At 36.8% G+C, this 16,215-nt stretch overlaps 2 protein-coding genes and 1 non-coding gene across 4 annotated transcripts in view; all 3 read left to right on the forward strand.

Annotated features, from left to right (window-relative positions):
* LOC106878719 (uncharacterized) lies at positions 1-2,367 on the forward strand. 2 transcript variants are annotated; one of them, XM_014928026.2, is made up of 3 exons: positions 1-195; positions 1,246-1,444; positions 1,846-2,367. In XM_014928026.2, the coding sequence occupies exons 2-3, from the start codon at positions 1,330-1,332 to the stop codon at positions 2,199-2,201; spliced, it is 471 nt and encodes a 156-aa protein (XP_014783512.1). In that variant the 5' UTR covers positions 1-195; positions 1,246-1,329; the 3' UTR covers positions 2,202-2,367. The 2 variants fall into 2 exon arrangements, with proteins under 2 accessions (XP_014783512.1, XP_014783511.1); XM_014928025.2 differs by lacking the exon at positions 1-195 and adding an exon at positions 362-666.
* Positions 2,368-9,413: 7,046 nt separating this feature from the next.
* Positions 9,414-9,485, forward strand: Trnae-uuc (transfer RNA glutamic acid (anticodon UUC)). Its single transcript has one exon. It is a non-coding gene; the product is annotated as a tRNA-Glu (tRNA).
* A 1,270-nt stretch (positions 9,486-10,755) lies between these two features.
* Positions 10,756-16,215, forward strand: part of LOC106878707 (exonuclease 3'-5' domain-containing protein 2) — a 14,031-nt gene continuing 8,571 nt past the window's right edge. Inside the window, exons 1-3 of the mRNA XM_052975633.1 lie at positions 10,756-11,338; positions 13,498-13,661; positions 15,656-15,816. Coding sequence (XP_052831593.1) covers positions 11,251-11,338; positions 13,498-13,661; positions 15,656-15,816 — 413 coding nt within the window. The 5' untranslated portion in view covers positions 10,756-11,250. The remainder of the gene's footprint in view (positions 11,339-13,497; positions 13,662-15,655; positions 15,817-16,215) is intronic.

Raw genomic sequence — 16,215 nt, forward strand, 5'->3', positions numbered from 1 at the left:
GTTAAAAATTTTTTTTTTTAATTATTATTCCAGTTAGAAAACTTCATAAAAATAGATTGAAAAAATTCTTTCATTTTTTTTAACCAAGTTTTAAAAAATTACGGAAGAATATTAAAAAACAAATAATACATTTTAATGTTTTGCAACTTTCAATCCTAGTAATTTTTTCTAAGAAAATATTTCCCATTCGCTGAAGTAAGTTGATTTCTATTAATTTGATTTGATTTTATGTAACTGTCGGTGAACAGAAGCGTCGTTGGTTACAGGTTTTCAACGCGCAAAAACCTTGTTTCACACCATTTCTGATGGGAACAGACAATAAGAAGGGGAGTGTCTGTTACACGGGGCAGAGAACTTTTCTCCTCTCTGGGACTTCGTTCCAAAAGGAACGGCTTTTTTCTTTTTGCCGATGTTTTCATACATGTATGTTGTGGTGGGAGTCCATAGGTAAAATTGGTTGAGAATGTGATGCGTGAGATGCATATGGACTGGGGTTCGAATAGAAGCAGAGTCAGGTCAGTTGCTGTATGACTTTGAGTTAACAACCTCGGATTAATGAGACTAAAGTAGAGGAAACCCATGCGTTTGAATATCTAATTGACCACAACGTCGGTCAAACCACGTCGAATGAGGTGACTGTTGTTCTGGAAAGAAATGAATATCCAGGTAAATCTTTCAGGGCTCCGATTGGCAGGTTGGTTTTCCTGTGGAGATAGAGGTTGTGCCTGACACTTATAAATGTCGATGCAAAAGCTAGACGGCGTTCGGAAACATTTTGAGGAACGATTCGAGTTTTTCCATTGGGGTAACGGATAAGGATAGCGTGGAATGTCTTCAGTACAAGGTGGTTGACTACTCAAGCCTCCAGTTTGAAAATCTACAGATGGGTTATCTTAGCTGGGATACGATTACCGAAAACTAAACTCAACGTTGCCAGTATAGAAACCCCTTTTTAATATATTTAGGTTCCCAGTCGAAGTAGAGTGTGGAAAGTGAAGTATAACGCTGTCCCTTACCAAATTGGAGGAAAGTTGGATACACGGATGCCCACTCATCCAATCGACATTACCTGAACAGGTGCACGGTGTGTCAGGTGTCGGAAGTGATCGCAGAGTAAATTGCTCAAAGTGGAAGTCTATTTTAAGTCTGTATTGTGTTGTCAATATATTAAAGACATATAAACACATACGTTTGAGTGAATTAATAATGTTTTATTTGTTTATCTTGTTTTGTTTTTAATTTCAGATACAAACTACGAGTGAAAACGACAGCAACAGTAACAACATCAACACCAATAACGAGAAAGAGAAAGACGTTGGGAAAGCAAAAATGAAATACCGTTCGTTAATGTTTCTTTTGCAATGCGTGACTATTCTTCACTTTGTTACGGCTCAGGATCCAGAAACAGCATCAAAGGATTTAGCTATCAATACGGGAGCATCAGGTATGTTGTAATTTAGTTTGTTTTGTAAGTTGGATTTGGGAAAAAGTGACCGAAAGAGTGCCGTGAAATTGCTGTGAGGAGTGGCGTATCCGACGTTTCGGACAGTGTCCTTTCTAAGATTGAAATTACAAGAGGAGAAAAGGGCCGCAGAGTTTTACATCGACTATTTTTTAAACAACTGGCTGCAAGTGATGCGGAAAGCAAGACAAGGTGAGCTTACATATGTAGACAGAAATTATATGGCGGTTTCAAATGAAACCACCAAGTTAATTATTTAGCTTTCCGCATAGTTTGTTAATTATTTAGCTTTCCGCATAGTTTGTTACTTATTATAAAGCTCATCGATATTGTCAGCATCCATACTTCATCTAAAATAAACCTTTTTTCTTATCTCTCTTCAGATTCGATGAATTATGATAATTGTAGCTACTCAATAATTCCATCAAAACCAACTGTTTCACTACTGCAAGACGAAGTAAAACAGATGGTGTTTAATAATGATGTTGAAAAGACGATATTCAAAAAAGTAAAAGAAGACACGACGATAGGAAAGGACGATATAAAACATCCGGTTGATAGAAAGCACGAAGAAGACCTGGCGACGGCCGAAAAAGAAGACAAAGAGACGATGTTTGGAAAATTCGTCCAGTATATAAAGTCCTGTGCTAGTCCGGGCAACGCTTCTTTAATTTTCCCTTCTATATACGTCTTGTTTGTTGTTGTCGTGACTGGGCTACAGATGTCCTCCTATTTTTAATTCTTGCTTAAATCGAAGGAAGAAGAAAAAAACTGGTTCAGGAAATTCATAGTTTAAAAGGAAGAATCAACTGGAAACAAGTTTTGGAGAAACAAATAATTGAAGGCGGGAAGTTTAAAGAACTTCTCTTCATTCTTAGATTCTAAATAAACCTTTCGCTACTCTTTTTTTCTTTTCTTTTTTTTACCACTAACCAAGATATTCTAAATATTCTTAAGACAAACTGTTTTGGAAAGTTTGTTTTCGTAAAAGTATCTTGGAAATAACTTAAGAAAATTGGAAAACCTTTGCAGAAAAAAATAACAAAACAGTTTTGAAGTAAATAAAGTTGTTCTCTTTGTTGTTGATGTTGTTATTTCGCTGGCAAAAGGTGGGATGGAATCCAATTGTTATAACATTATTACACTACCACATTACCTCTGCCTTATTACATATCCACCTTTTATTCTATTACACTATTTACTACTCATCTACCCCATCATACTACCGCCACTCCATTACATATTTAGAAAAATACGTCCGCCACCTGTTTTCTGCTTTTAAGTGCAATGTAACGATATACTGCAATTGGTTCAAAAGACCAGCAATTCTTGTATCGGAAGAAACGAATTTTGACGAGAAGGCTCCAATTTGTGAAGAAGTCTGATATTTTTTAAGTAACGAATTTTGAAGAGAGGGCTCTTATTCTTTTATCAGGGGTCATCAAAATGTAACGACAATTTAACGAAGAAGTTTGCATCAGAGAAATGACGGAAGAACAATGTCAGTACGAATGTTGTTAGGGGCTAAAGCCTTTTTCTGTAAGTATTTGATAAGACCACGATGCCGCAGTTTGTCGATTTGCAAGAGGAGTCGCTACTTTAGAAGGCTTCTTTGAACTGTCAGATGTCAGTTGACCTGGAAAGAAACAATGCAGTTATTAATAAGAAGTGTTGAAATGAATGCATGCATGATTTCACAGCTCTAGCATCACTCCTTCATAGTCATCCTGAGAACTTTCCGACCGACCCTCGTCAATTATTATGTTGTTACAATGTTGAAGATAAATGTAATATTAGTCGTTACAATATATAATAAATTTACTACTTCATCGGGTTATTTATTTGTGTGTACACAGCTTGTTTGTAGATACAGGAGAAATTTGTCTCTGGTTCCATGGTTCATTGAATATGTTAGATTAGATTCCCCGTGGCTGCTAGGGAGAAAGACATAGGAAAAGGAACGTTTGTAGTTAGAGGGGGAAAAGAGGTTTACCTTCGCACACATTATTATATAGCATAGTGACCAGAGTTACTCTCAGTCCAGAGACGATTGACCAAGGAGAGGAAGACAGATGTTTGCTTGAGTTTTTTTTAAAATTTTATATATAACTTTCTGGTTACTGAATTAGGTCAGCTAAAACAATAGGGTTCTTCGTCCTTGATCAGAACTGACCACAAGAAAGATCAAGAGGTCAAATTTTTCTCATTAATCTCTGAGTGCAATAAGGCTAAGACAAAAGACCGAGGAATTGACAATGTATATAAATGTGGATTTGGTTTCGAATTCCAGCTTAGCTATACTGTAGCTGTTCGCTACACCTACATATATGAGTAAGCGCATATACATTCACATACATATGCACATAGAAAACAACACACTCACATACCTGCACACACACGCACAAATACTTCACGCACACACACACACACAAATATACACAAACATACACGCATGCACATACACAAATAGTTTCATCAACAGTACTGCTACTGCTACCACCACCGCTGTCCCCCCACCCCTCCATTATCACTACTGGATCATTTCTGTTTAACTCACAGTTTTTGAAATTTCAAAATTAAGTGAAAATTTTCAAATGTTGTATACTGATGTAATTTTTCACGCTGAATTTAATTTTGTTATTCCTTTGTTCCAGAAAAATCTTAGAAAAATGTCACAGAAGTTTAAAATGTGATTATTTTAACCCAATTAAAATACAGGATTTGGAAGCTGACATTTTCTGCTAAAACTACCCAAAATATGCAGATTTTAAAAGTTATTCACTTTTATTCATTAATTTGTGGCAAAAACGAATTTTTCTTTCCATAATTAGCCTACAAAACTACACCGATGCACCAAGTTTGAAATCAATTGGAACAAAATTAAGAGAATTGAAATTAAGAATTCTGTGAGCCAAACAGAAAATACTACTGCTGCTGCTGATGCCGACTCATTGAACCCAACAGAAAATATGACGTGATGGAATATAAAACTACGTCACAATCCGAAATCGCACCAAACGCAGGTTTCTATCTCACCAACTCCATAAAAAAAAAAATTCCCCCAAAACAGAGAAGGTTGTAAAAAATCTTTCGATTTTTAACAAAGCTTTAAAAATTACGAAAGTTATTTTGAAAGTATAACCTTAATCTTCTGTGATAATTCGAACTTTAAACAACATTCTCAAACAATTTTTACAATAAGCTGAGGTAAGTTCATTAAATGTTCTGATAAAAATAGAGTCATTTATTATTATTCTGTATATGTAAATATTTTTTTAAACATTTACTAAAGACAGGCAAACTTATTAAAAGATTTTCAAAAATGAATTTACACTTTAGCTAACTTCAATTTGTGATTATAAACCTAAATAATGTATTTGCATTTCTTTAATCTAATCTACTTTTGAAATAATTCAAACTTGTTTTCTTTTTGTTGTTTGTTTAGCCCTAGGTCAGACCAAATACGTATGATCAATGGCGTTTTAGTATAATTTCTTTTTTTTTGTTTAGAGAGAGAGACATAAAAACAGCTAGGACTACATCATTCATTGTCTTTCCTATTTTGTCGGGGGGTAGACTTCATCCGTCGTCCAGTTTAACACTAACCATCTTTGGTGTCTTTGAGGATAATTTTGCCGTTTCCTCTCATTAATATTGGAGCTTCTTTCTTCAAACTCTGATTGACGGACTTCGGAATAACTATCACTGCCCCAGGGAAATGGGAAGTTGTTTCCTTCTGTAAAAGATTTTTTTTTTTTATTCCTCAAGAACTTAATTTTTTACATTTTTGTCCCCCTCCCCAATTTCTACGATTACACCCAACGTTTACTATTGGGCGCTGTCCCCTCTGATTGAATAAATATAAAAAAAAACCCCAGAGAAATGGAAATCTATGATTTTCATTGGTATTTGAAATTAGACATCGGTCCAGTTGGTTACAACGCCTAACAGAAATGTCTCGACCCACTTTCTGTTTGTTTTCTTCGGACATGGCACAAGACTTCAGTTCAGAATGTACATAATTGAGAAGAGATATCGTGTGCGATCTCATCCGATGTCAGTTAAAAGTCGGCTTTATCTGGTAACGAAATGAAGTCGAACGAACTTTTTAATCTTTTACTGTCAAACTTTTAAGTTTCGAAGTTGTTTACGTATCGAAGAAACGGTTGAAACTCAAGGAAACGCCTGTAAGAATCGAAGAGGAAATCATAATTAACAACATTGATCTAATTGAAACGAATTAATTCCTTCAGGACATTTATACCTTGATTATTGGTATTGAAAGTATTCTATTAAATGTCTTACATTGTTTTGATTAAATAATTAATTGTTACTGTATTGAACGAATGCGTTTGGTGAATAGTCAGACTTGTTCGGAAAGGAAAGCTTCGTGGTGGTCAATATCAGTGGTTGTGAACTGAGGTTTGCATAACTCTTGGGGGGTGGGGATCTAGATAAGCTTTTGCTGTTAAAATTTATCTGCAATTTATTTATATGTCTATTTACTTTTTTTTTTATTTTCAAATCCTTAAACTGCATACAAACTGGAATAAGTAATTTTCTTTACAATAAACTTTTTAGTAGTTTTTGTCGAAGATTTTCCATTTTGAAGCTGATTTAATCTATAGATTATTTTTAAAATCAGCTTTGAGATTTGAAACTCTATTATTCAATGTGGAAACTTGATTTACAAAGTATATGAAGTGGTCCACCTCATTCAACACTCATCAGAGTGAAATAAGAAGACAAAACAAAAAGTGAAACAGAAACGAAGAAATGGTAATTCCGTAGAAATAAACTGCAAAGTAAATGAATAATTTAAATAAAATGAAATAAATTAAAAATAAGGAAAAATCTTTTTAATTTGGCAAAAGACGGATCTGTTCTAAAAGGAAACCCACGTAAACCGAGGGACAAGTGTACGTTTATATTTTTTGTCTGTTTTTGAATTTAATTAATGGTTTTGCTCCTTTCACATTTCAGACAAAAAAAAACACCAACATCTAGAGCAACAACAACAACAAAAACTACAAGAACCACAACAGCAATAAGAACAACAAATATGAAGTTCCACACAGTATTGTTTCTCAGTTTATTTATGTCTACATTTGATCTTATCACGGCTCATGATACAGCAGCTTCATCATTATTGCCATCATCATCATCACCAGCACAAGCACCACCACCACCAGTAGCAGCAGCAGCAGCATTAGCAGCATCTACTCCAGACATTATCATGCTCGACACCAACCAGAACGCATCAGGTTTGTTATAGTTTCATATGTTATAAGTCAGGGCTAAATATTTTGTCAGAAATCTGAGAGAAGTCTAAATATAAAAATGTCAAAATGGTTAATGGGTTCAATTTTTGAAAATAATGCCCAGTCTATGTCTTTGTTTTCTTAAATTTTTCTTTGTGAGTATTTTTTGAAGGCAACTGCTATTTCTAGCAGGTTGGACAACCACATAGTTTTTCTTGTTGGGTTAAAAGGAATCCGTAGATTATATAACAATGTGGAATATAAAACTGTTAGTAGGATGGAGGCTAATGCCGAGTTCCTTGGGTGTTGTCCAATGTCAATCTCATTATGTCTTTGCATATCACTAGCCATGGAACTCCCAAGACTACATGGAGAAGGTGAGGCCTGTTGCCATTCTTTGGTGCCTGGAGATGCTTCAGAATATTCTGGGTGGGCACTAATTTGTAATAATGCTAAAGTGGAGTTTCGTAATAAGTGTATCACTGTAAATCTGAGGGTACACCATTGAATAGGGAGAAGTGTGGGAGGGGGGAGTAGTACTGTCCAGTGCACACCCTTAGTGATGGGCATGGTTGGCAGCAGATTGGCCTCCTGGCAATCGTAACTTGGCCCCTTTTCTATAAGTAGTGAAAGTGTATATAATCCAATTTGATTTTCTGTTTCGATTGTTGCAGCATTTTTTGTTGTGATCCGTGTTTGATGTCTCTCTTTATTTCTTTTGCCAGATCCGCTTGTCAACGATGAACCAGCACCGCAGGCTAAGCCTGGTATCATTAAGAGTTTGGGAAACAGTATAAAATCGTACTTGGTTCGAATAAGAAAAGCAGTTTTCAGCCATTCTCTCATCATTGGTCCAGTTGTTGTCACTGCTTTCGTTGTTGGGGTAACAGTGTTAACGCACCGGAACCGTTTCTCGTAACCGATTCCTCGCTCTATGCAGGCGTTATCATATTTTATTAAGAATCTTTAAATTCACTCTTAAATAGAAGGAACACAAGATTCAGAATTTGGAGAATTTTTTTGCCAAGTGACAAGGCATTTTTATAGAAGAGAAGCATAAACGAAAATGGCAAGTTTGAAGAAGTTCCGTTCTTTCTTGTTTAGAGATAAAAAAAAAAAACCCCACAAAAACCTTTAACTGCTTTCAATGGTGACTAAGATAAGTTATAAAGACTAATTACTCTGGTTAATTTGTTATAAAAACGTCTTGGATATAACCTGTGGAATTTTTGAAAGCTGCACCAAAGAAAAATTGAAAAATTTTCTCTTCACAAAAATAAATGCATTTTTTCCTTTTTTTTTTCTCATTGCTTTTTGTTGCTATCAATAAGAGTTCTGACCTAAGACATTCCGGCAATGACTACTTGCTCATTTGCTTTATCGTAATTCATCATAAGTTTTTGATGTTAACTAAACGGCCCATTAACGATTTTTGGCACTTTAGATTGATGCTGTTGTTGTTGTTGTTGTTGCAGGGTTTTTGTTTAACCTCAGTTCAACGTTCACTGAGTTGGGTCTGGAGTTAAAAACTAACCAATGCTCTCTTTCTGTCTGTCGTATTATCTAGGAGGGAAATTTGGCAGTTTTGTCCATCAAGCCGAATGGCATGGATTCGTAAGGGAACTCTAAAACTAAATCATCATGACAATACATTACAAGGGTGGATCTTTGAATTACAAGCACAATCAAGTCGAAGAAAATCAGTACTCCAGTCGATTCGTTCGACTAAAATTGCTCAAGGCGGTGCCCCAGCATGGCCGCCGTCTAATGATTGAAACAAGCAAAATATAAAAGATAAACATACTACTACCGAGGATCGAAACTGTAGTGTAGTCATAGATTTCGGCGATGTTATCTCCATCTTTAGCATACGGGAGATATTTACTAATGGGTAGTCTATCGAAAGAATGCCTTGTTTGTTTGTGTTATTTTATTTATAAAGAAAGCATGATTATGGCGGAGGAACACCCTAAAAGAGTCTAGTAAGTCTTGATAGAAAAGGGTCGTCGACCGGCTAGAAATAACAAGATATGTCCCGGACCAAACCCTTACCGTCTCTAAAAATAATAAAAAAAACAAAACAAGTAGATTGTCGAGACTTGAGTGTCTCTCGAACTTGCATCAGCACTGACCAAAATCTAAAGAAAAATAATAATTATGGAAAGGTTGCTAAATTATCTTAATTTTAATATCTACAATAGCAACAAGAACAGCAACAATAACAACAGTAGCAGCAACAACAGCACTTTTGAAATGTCCTGGATGGGAAAGAGAGGGAGAAAGTAAAGAAGAAAGAAGAGAAAATAAGTGAGAGAGAGACAGACATTGTAAAAGAGAGAAAGTGACGACGACGAGAAAAAAGAGAGGGTGATAAAGGGAGGAGACGAGAGAGAGAGTGAGAGAAATGAATGGCAGAAATAAGCAATGAGAGTAAGAAAGTAAAAAAAGACGAGTGTTTGAAACATCATTTAAAAGAGAGAGAGAGAGAGGAAGGTAGAGATACTAATGGGAGTGAGGAGGAGGAGGGGGAGTTGGTGAATGAAGGAGAATGGTGGAAGGGGGAAGCTATCATGGAAGGCGTGACTGAGTAGGAGTTTATTCATTGAAGAAGGTGCAGCGAAGAAGATTGGTCAGCAATGAAAGCGAAAACCTATGAAGTATAGCATTAACGGAGCGTCGTTATCATGGCTTCCCATGTGGTCTAGTGGTTAGGATTCCTGGCTTTCACCCAGGCGGCCCGGGTTCGATTCCCGGCATGGGAACGTCTACTTTTTCCTCCTTTTTTTTTTAGTTTTTTTTTTTCAAGTTTTCCTTTGACTGCGGCCATGCTGGGGCGTCGTCTTAAAAAAAAACTGGCTTCCTGAAGAGTCATAATTATCTAAACTGCAACGAGCATGGCTTTCGCCGCAGCAGGAACTGCCTAACACAGCTTTTGCATCACATCGATCATATAGGGATCAGGTTCGAACTCTGGTGTCATATTTCTGAACTTCAGTAAATCCTTCGACATTTTCCTTCATTTAACCGTCAATGAGCGCACAAAAACAATATGATGTTAGATATGGGAAAATTTCAATTCACACACTTCGCAAAGGAGAATGCTCTTTCAGACTGTCGTATTCTCTTCCTTCAGCGGAACCACTCATAGCATCCATTAATATCAACAATTTCGGCTGGAGTGCTCACATCAACAATAAAGCCGATATGACTCTCAGGATGAATTCCTAGATGTTCAGAACTTTCCGGTTCAGAGAACAAGACATCATCATTACCCCTTTCTCCTCCTTTGTACGGCCACACCTAGAATACTGCTGTCCTCTGTGGGTATACCCGCGCCAAACAAAACATTACGCAAATTGAGTCACCTGGGAGAGCGTTCTCTAAAATAATGAAGGGCATGACTGAGGTTGATTATTGGGACAACCCGAAAACCTCGGATCTTGATTCTCTCCAACGCCGTCGCGAGGCGCTCCATCATTTGCCTAAACGACGACTAACATCAAATTCAGAATTTATCCAAGGCTGGGATCGCGTGCCATACGCCCCCCTACACAATTCAGGCCCACAATACATAAATTCACTGCAACATAAAGGACAAATTTCTTCAAGGGACACCAGATAAGCCACTTATACCGGAATAAATCCCAGTCAGCAACAACCTCCTTACTCGAATGAGCCATGATTTCATAAAACTTGACTTGAAAATGACTTCGAGAGATACTTAAGTTAGACAGGGTCTGGGCCAATTTTTATCTAAGTTTACACACACATACAAACAAAAATACGGATAGAAAAAAATCCCATCTTTAATTGTTGAATTCAGTTTACAAATCCGACGATCTTTTCTGTTGGATCAACATATTTAGATCCAGAAAATAGCAGTCAAATTAACACACAGACATATCCCTTTGCTTTCTGTTTTCAGATTTTGAAGCATCCGTAGAGGGAATTAACTAATTGGATAATCTCAATCTATGTAGACTTTTTCTTTATTTCTTTTCCTAAACTATATTACATATGTATGACCCAACCATATTTGTATTTAACTGCAGAAAGCTCAATCTTCTTTTCACCCAAACCACGTATTGCAGGAAATAAAAAAAGGGGGATTATGGTACGGTTCACCGTCGAGCTTGTATTTACCATCGAAAACTATGGATGCGAACAGTTTCGTACACCAGAATTTAGTTTAATCTTGCACAATCTGGCGAAAACTTAGGAACCTTGTTTAGTGTAAAAGGGAATTTCTCTGGTGAACAGTTAAGGGACGCATTTCGCGTATATTTTGAGTATGTTCATGAAATAGGGAAGAAGAGATAACTGTGGATTGCTTCGTCTGTCGTTCACCAACACCGCCCCCTCTCCGTCGTTCTTGAAAACGCATGGAGAAAGGGAGATAATCGTAAATAAAATTGATTGAAGTGTGTGTATGTGTGTGTTTACGTCTGTGTGTGTGTGTGTGTGTGTCCCGGTCTTTGTGCGATGTCGGTTTACACCAAGTAATAAACACGACCGTTTCTCTAAGCAATGGTCAGTTTCTATCGGCAAACTTCCGATTTCCTCTGTAATCAGATTTTCAGCAGACCATTCGATGTTTTCCTTGTAAAGATGATCGGTAAGTAACGCTTTCATGCATGCGTTAGGGATGTGCTGAAAACAACAGCTAAATCGCTCTTAAATCACACACACACACAATCATTTATTCATTTGTTTCCAGAATCGTATAATTCCCGTTTGTAGAACACAAATTCAAAAACATTTTCTAAAAGTTTCAAAAAATAAAAGAGTTATGAGGGGTTTTATGGGGAACTTAAACCCAGAATTCCTCCAAGAAAATAAATCTAGCGTCGGTTTCGCCAAGGATCGCCTTGTTTCCACCAACAGAAGTAAAACTAGTTAAATACCATAGAATACGTGGTTGAGTATCTCTACGGGAGAAATGAAAAGTAAAAATAAATAAAAGGAAAGTGAGTTCGATGAAGCAACTGATACTAGTCTGTCTGTTAGGATTTCCATTGTTTGAGGGCCGAGGGCCATGCACACATGAACCGTCTCTTTCTCCTCATTCGTGCCTCTCACTATTATTATGTATTCTGCTCCTTCCGTTGATGTCGTCCAGCTAGTATCTTCGTTTCCTCGCTTCGTTTCTCACCATTGACCCTTCTATCGAGGACAGGGTTCCTCAACCATATTTTTAAAACTATGAAACCTTTTGATTCCCATATAACTCGGATGATCTCTCAAAACTATACCATGTTTTAAAAAATCCTATTATATTTTTTAATTATATATTACTAGGAATTTTTGGAAGAAAATTGTTAAAAGATTTTGTGTATAGTATAAATGCACGTAAATTTTAACAATAAAATCTTATAAAGATCTTCAAGGGCCCTATGGACCCCGTTTGAGAACCACAGCCCTACTATTTGCATGCTGGGGGTTCTGGGCCCTGATGACATTCCCCAAATACTACACGTTTCTGTTTCTGACGGTTGGAACTAAAATTCTTTATACCCTGTGGAGAAGATTCTGATATTTAATAAGTGAATCTCCGTCTGGGAGAAAGAAGAGGTAAAAAAAAATACCGGATAAGGGCACACGAAAAAGAAAATGTTTCTGGACAAAAATGTTTTTCACAGGTTAAATCAACCGTTCTTCTTCATGAAAGGTATTCTGAGGGTCCGCCGATCAGAGATTATACCAGTTTCGTGAAACGAGTGTTACCTTCTTTTCATCATCACCCTCCAAAACAAAAACAAATCCGATTGTGAAATAGACGATTGCTCTTCTGCTAAACAGAATCCAAAATTATCCAAAGGGAAGAAGTTGTCCACTTTGTTGTATTCAGCAGACATTTGTATTTTTAACGTAGCCTCTAAGTCAGTAGTAGAGGTGGATGCTCTGAGAGCATAGCTGTGAGAATAAGAACAGGTTGGACAAAGTTCAGAGAGCTCTTACCTCTGCTGGCCACAAGGGGCCTCTCCGTCAGAGTGGAAGTACCAGATGAGTACTGGGGTTGATGTAATCGACTTAATCCTTCCCCCAAATTTCAGGGTTTATGCCTATAGTAGAAAGGATTATTATTATTATTATTATTATTTTTATTATATTCTATAGATTTATCTCCACTAATTGGCAGCAATTCTATGGAGATGAGTCAATAGAGTATCAGATAAAATGTCTGATATCCTGTAGAGGAATGATCCTTTACATTCTGTGTTCAAATCCTGTCCTTGTCAGCTTTATCTTTTCATCCTTCCCAGGCTTATAAAAGTAAACACCATTGTACCATCTTACTTTCTGCTGCTGTCAGTTATTTTCCTGTTTAACCTTTTCAGATTCTGATTATTTTATCAAATATAAGGCTTATTTATTCACATTTGATTTGAATTTATCCTGTATTATCTTGTAGCCTTGAGATTTCGATGATGTGACTGTATATTTTTTAGACTAACATTGTAGAATAGGTGTGAAAGGTTGGATCTCGCCAGTTTAAATGCTAACATGTTAATATGTTGTTTTTAGAGCAGCTGATGAACAAAACCATAAGAATAATAAAGAAAAAAGGCCTCTTGTAGTATTTAGCTAAATACCTCTATGCTCCCAGTTCAAATCCTGCCAAAGCTGGCTTTGTCTTTTGTCCTTCTGGTGTCAATAAACATTTTACAGATTAAGTACTGAAGATAATCTAATCAATTATACTTGCCCCTCCCCTCCACACTGCATTTATTGTTGTTGTTGTTGTTATTGTCTTACTTCATCTTCCAATTCCAGGTTTTCTTCTCCGTAAGATCTACAATTTCCTCATGAAAGCCCCTCGGGAACTACTGATGCAAAAACATGTAGTGTTGCCTCCCATGGACGTTAAAGTTGTCTGTACACACTCTGAATGGAATTCTGTTTATCGCACACTTTTGGAACAGTGTGAAAGCATCCCGGTAATGTAATCTCGCCTATACACTCGAAACACATTCTATACATCCTGCATACTCAATGTTACCTTTAAAGTTTTTTGTCCTGTGTGTGTGTGTGTGTGTGTGTGTGTTATCTGTCTTGTATTGCAAATCTTGTCTTTCTTTGCAAAGTTTGTCTGCATCCATGTGGGTGATCATCTTCAATTTCGTCTTGAAAACTTTGTTACCATTGTTGTTGACATCATCATCATTGTCATCATGATCATCATCTTCATCACCAAACCAGTGCAGTCTCCTCTCTTGTACATTGCATCTAATTCCTCTTATGCTCCACCTCTCTCTCAATACACCAATGATCTGTCACACATGCACACTGATATTGCAACATACCAGCTTCGTTCCTCCCCAACCTTTGCATGTTATTTGCATTCAATGTGTGTGAGTGAGTGCATATTCATCCTTATCCTTACATGTGTTGGTTGACTGTAAACAGCATCCTTGCTGTCTGTACAGTGTTCTTTGCTTGAAATCTTCTGCAAAAACATGTCTGAGCTTCTTGATATCTCTTAAAGTGTTGCACAATCTTTGGAAACAAAAGACTTGTTCAAACAGTGTTGTTTGTTTCCAGTTATCTGCATCTCTGGCTGTGGAAAATCTGCCTCAATGAATTCCATTTCACCCATGCAAGCATATAAAAGTGGATGTTAAATGATGGTGATGATGATGATGGTGGTGGTGGTGATGATGATGGGTAGATTATCTGTTTGTAAGCTGGTTTGGATGGATTGTATGTATTATTCAAAGGTTAATTCTTGTTCCACTATGTCATGCTCATTCTGCCTAAGAATTATGTTAAGGGCACATGTATCTGTGGAGCACACCCTCCACTTCTATGCTAATTTAATGAGCTGGAATGTTCAGTTAATTGAACAACTGGCTCCCTATCATTTGAACCAACAGAGAGGCATCGACACACTTGCCTACGTACATTTGTATACGACAAGCTTTTTCAGCTTCCAAAGTTTCGAGGTGTTACAGTTCTTAGAACACAGCCACGCCTGCGTCTTTTTAGAAATTTCAAACAACAGATTTTGCAATTCTGAAGTTTTTTTCTTTTCTTTTTCAAATTTTCAATTTTTGCCCTGATCTCACTTTCAACCACTTTTCTAAACTCAAGAGGCATGGCACTTTCAGATACGGTTGTTCCTTCCAAAATTCTGTTGACGAGAATTAGGAATTCAATAAGTAAAACCGGGACAGAGGATGTTGGTGTGGAACAAACGGGAAACAGAAGACAACATTTCCATTGAGGTGTTTAGTTAAATCTTTTTTTAGCGTAAACCCCGCTGGGTATCAATAAAATCAGTACAGAACAATTTAATCAATATGTTTATTTATTTGTTTGTTTGTTTATTCAATCATCGGAAATTGAAATCAGACGTTATGATGTTTAGCCGTTGTTTCTGAATAATATTTAAAATAAATTTCAGAGTCGCAAGAAAAAAAAAACAAAAAAACCCCACTGTTTTACTAAGGGAGGCAACTCCTCATAAGTTGGCTGTATGTCACCTCCCTTTATCATCTTTCCGCTCCTTATGATCCCACTCTCAGATATTTGAAGAATTTCCGTAGAATGGAAAAACAAAAAAAAAAAAAAAGAATTATGATCAGTAATAATTGCAGATATCCATGTAAGCATATGTATAGCCATGCATGGTAGGATATTTTTGGGGTCAATGGACTTATATGTTGAGGCTAAAGTTAGAATTTCAAATCCTGCTACTTTTCAGTTTCCGTCTACCAAATCCACTCATAAACTTTGGTTGGCCCAAGGCCGTAGTTGAAGACACTTGCCCATGTGGGACTGAACCCAGAACCATGTGGCTGGGAAGCAAGCCTCTTACCATACGGCTACACTTGATGCATGTCTGCATAATTATGTGAAAATGCCATTGGTTCTCAGTTTGGATTTTTAATTGGCTTTACTTTTAATTAATTGTTAATCCATTTATTTTTAGGTGCTGGGATTAGATGCTGAATGGATTAGTAGATTTGGTCGGAGATATCCTGTATCCTTGCTACAATTAGCAGGTAAAGATGGCCTTTGTGTTCTCATTAGACTGAACTTGTTGCCAAAACCTTTCCCAGCTTCGTTAAAAAGTTTGTTGGCTGATTCAAGGTAGGTCTTTATTTTCTATACCAGAGTTGATTTTGGGAAGGGCACCCAGCCATTAAAAACCATGCCAAAAGAGACAGTGAAGCCTATTACAGTCTCCTGGGTTGGACGGTTTGACAGGAGCTGGTAAAGCCAGGGGTTCACCATGTTCCATTGTCTGTTTTGGTTTGGTTTCTAGGGTCAGATGCCTTTCCTAATGCCAACCACTTTACAGAGTGGACTAAGTGCTTTTTAAGTGGCACCAGTGCCTTTTTTTGTGACTCAGTAATTAGAATTTAACTTTTATCACATTTCTTGGTGTCGACACAAAATGGTGAAATGAGTAGAAATTTTCAAAAGGAACATATTACCTCCAAATATAATTGAACGAGCAAATTTCACATTTACATTACTCTTCCCATA

This window comes from Octopus bimaculoides, chromosome 22 (genome assembly GCF_001194135.2).
Source record: "Octopus bimaculoides isolate UCB-OBI-ISO-001 chromosome 22, ASM119413v2, whole genome shotgun sequence".
NCBI lineage: Eukaryota > Metazoa > Mollusca > Cephalopoda > Octopoda > Octopodidae > Octopus > Octopus bimaculoides.

Bases quoted from the DNA above. Each gene is read 5' to 3' on its own strand.
- LOC106878719 (XM_014928025.2), top strand. The intron at 1,445-1,845 runs GTATGTTGTAAT...ATCTCTCTTCAG, and splicing joins TATCAATACGGGAGCATCAG to ATTCGATGAATTATGATAAT.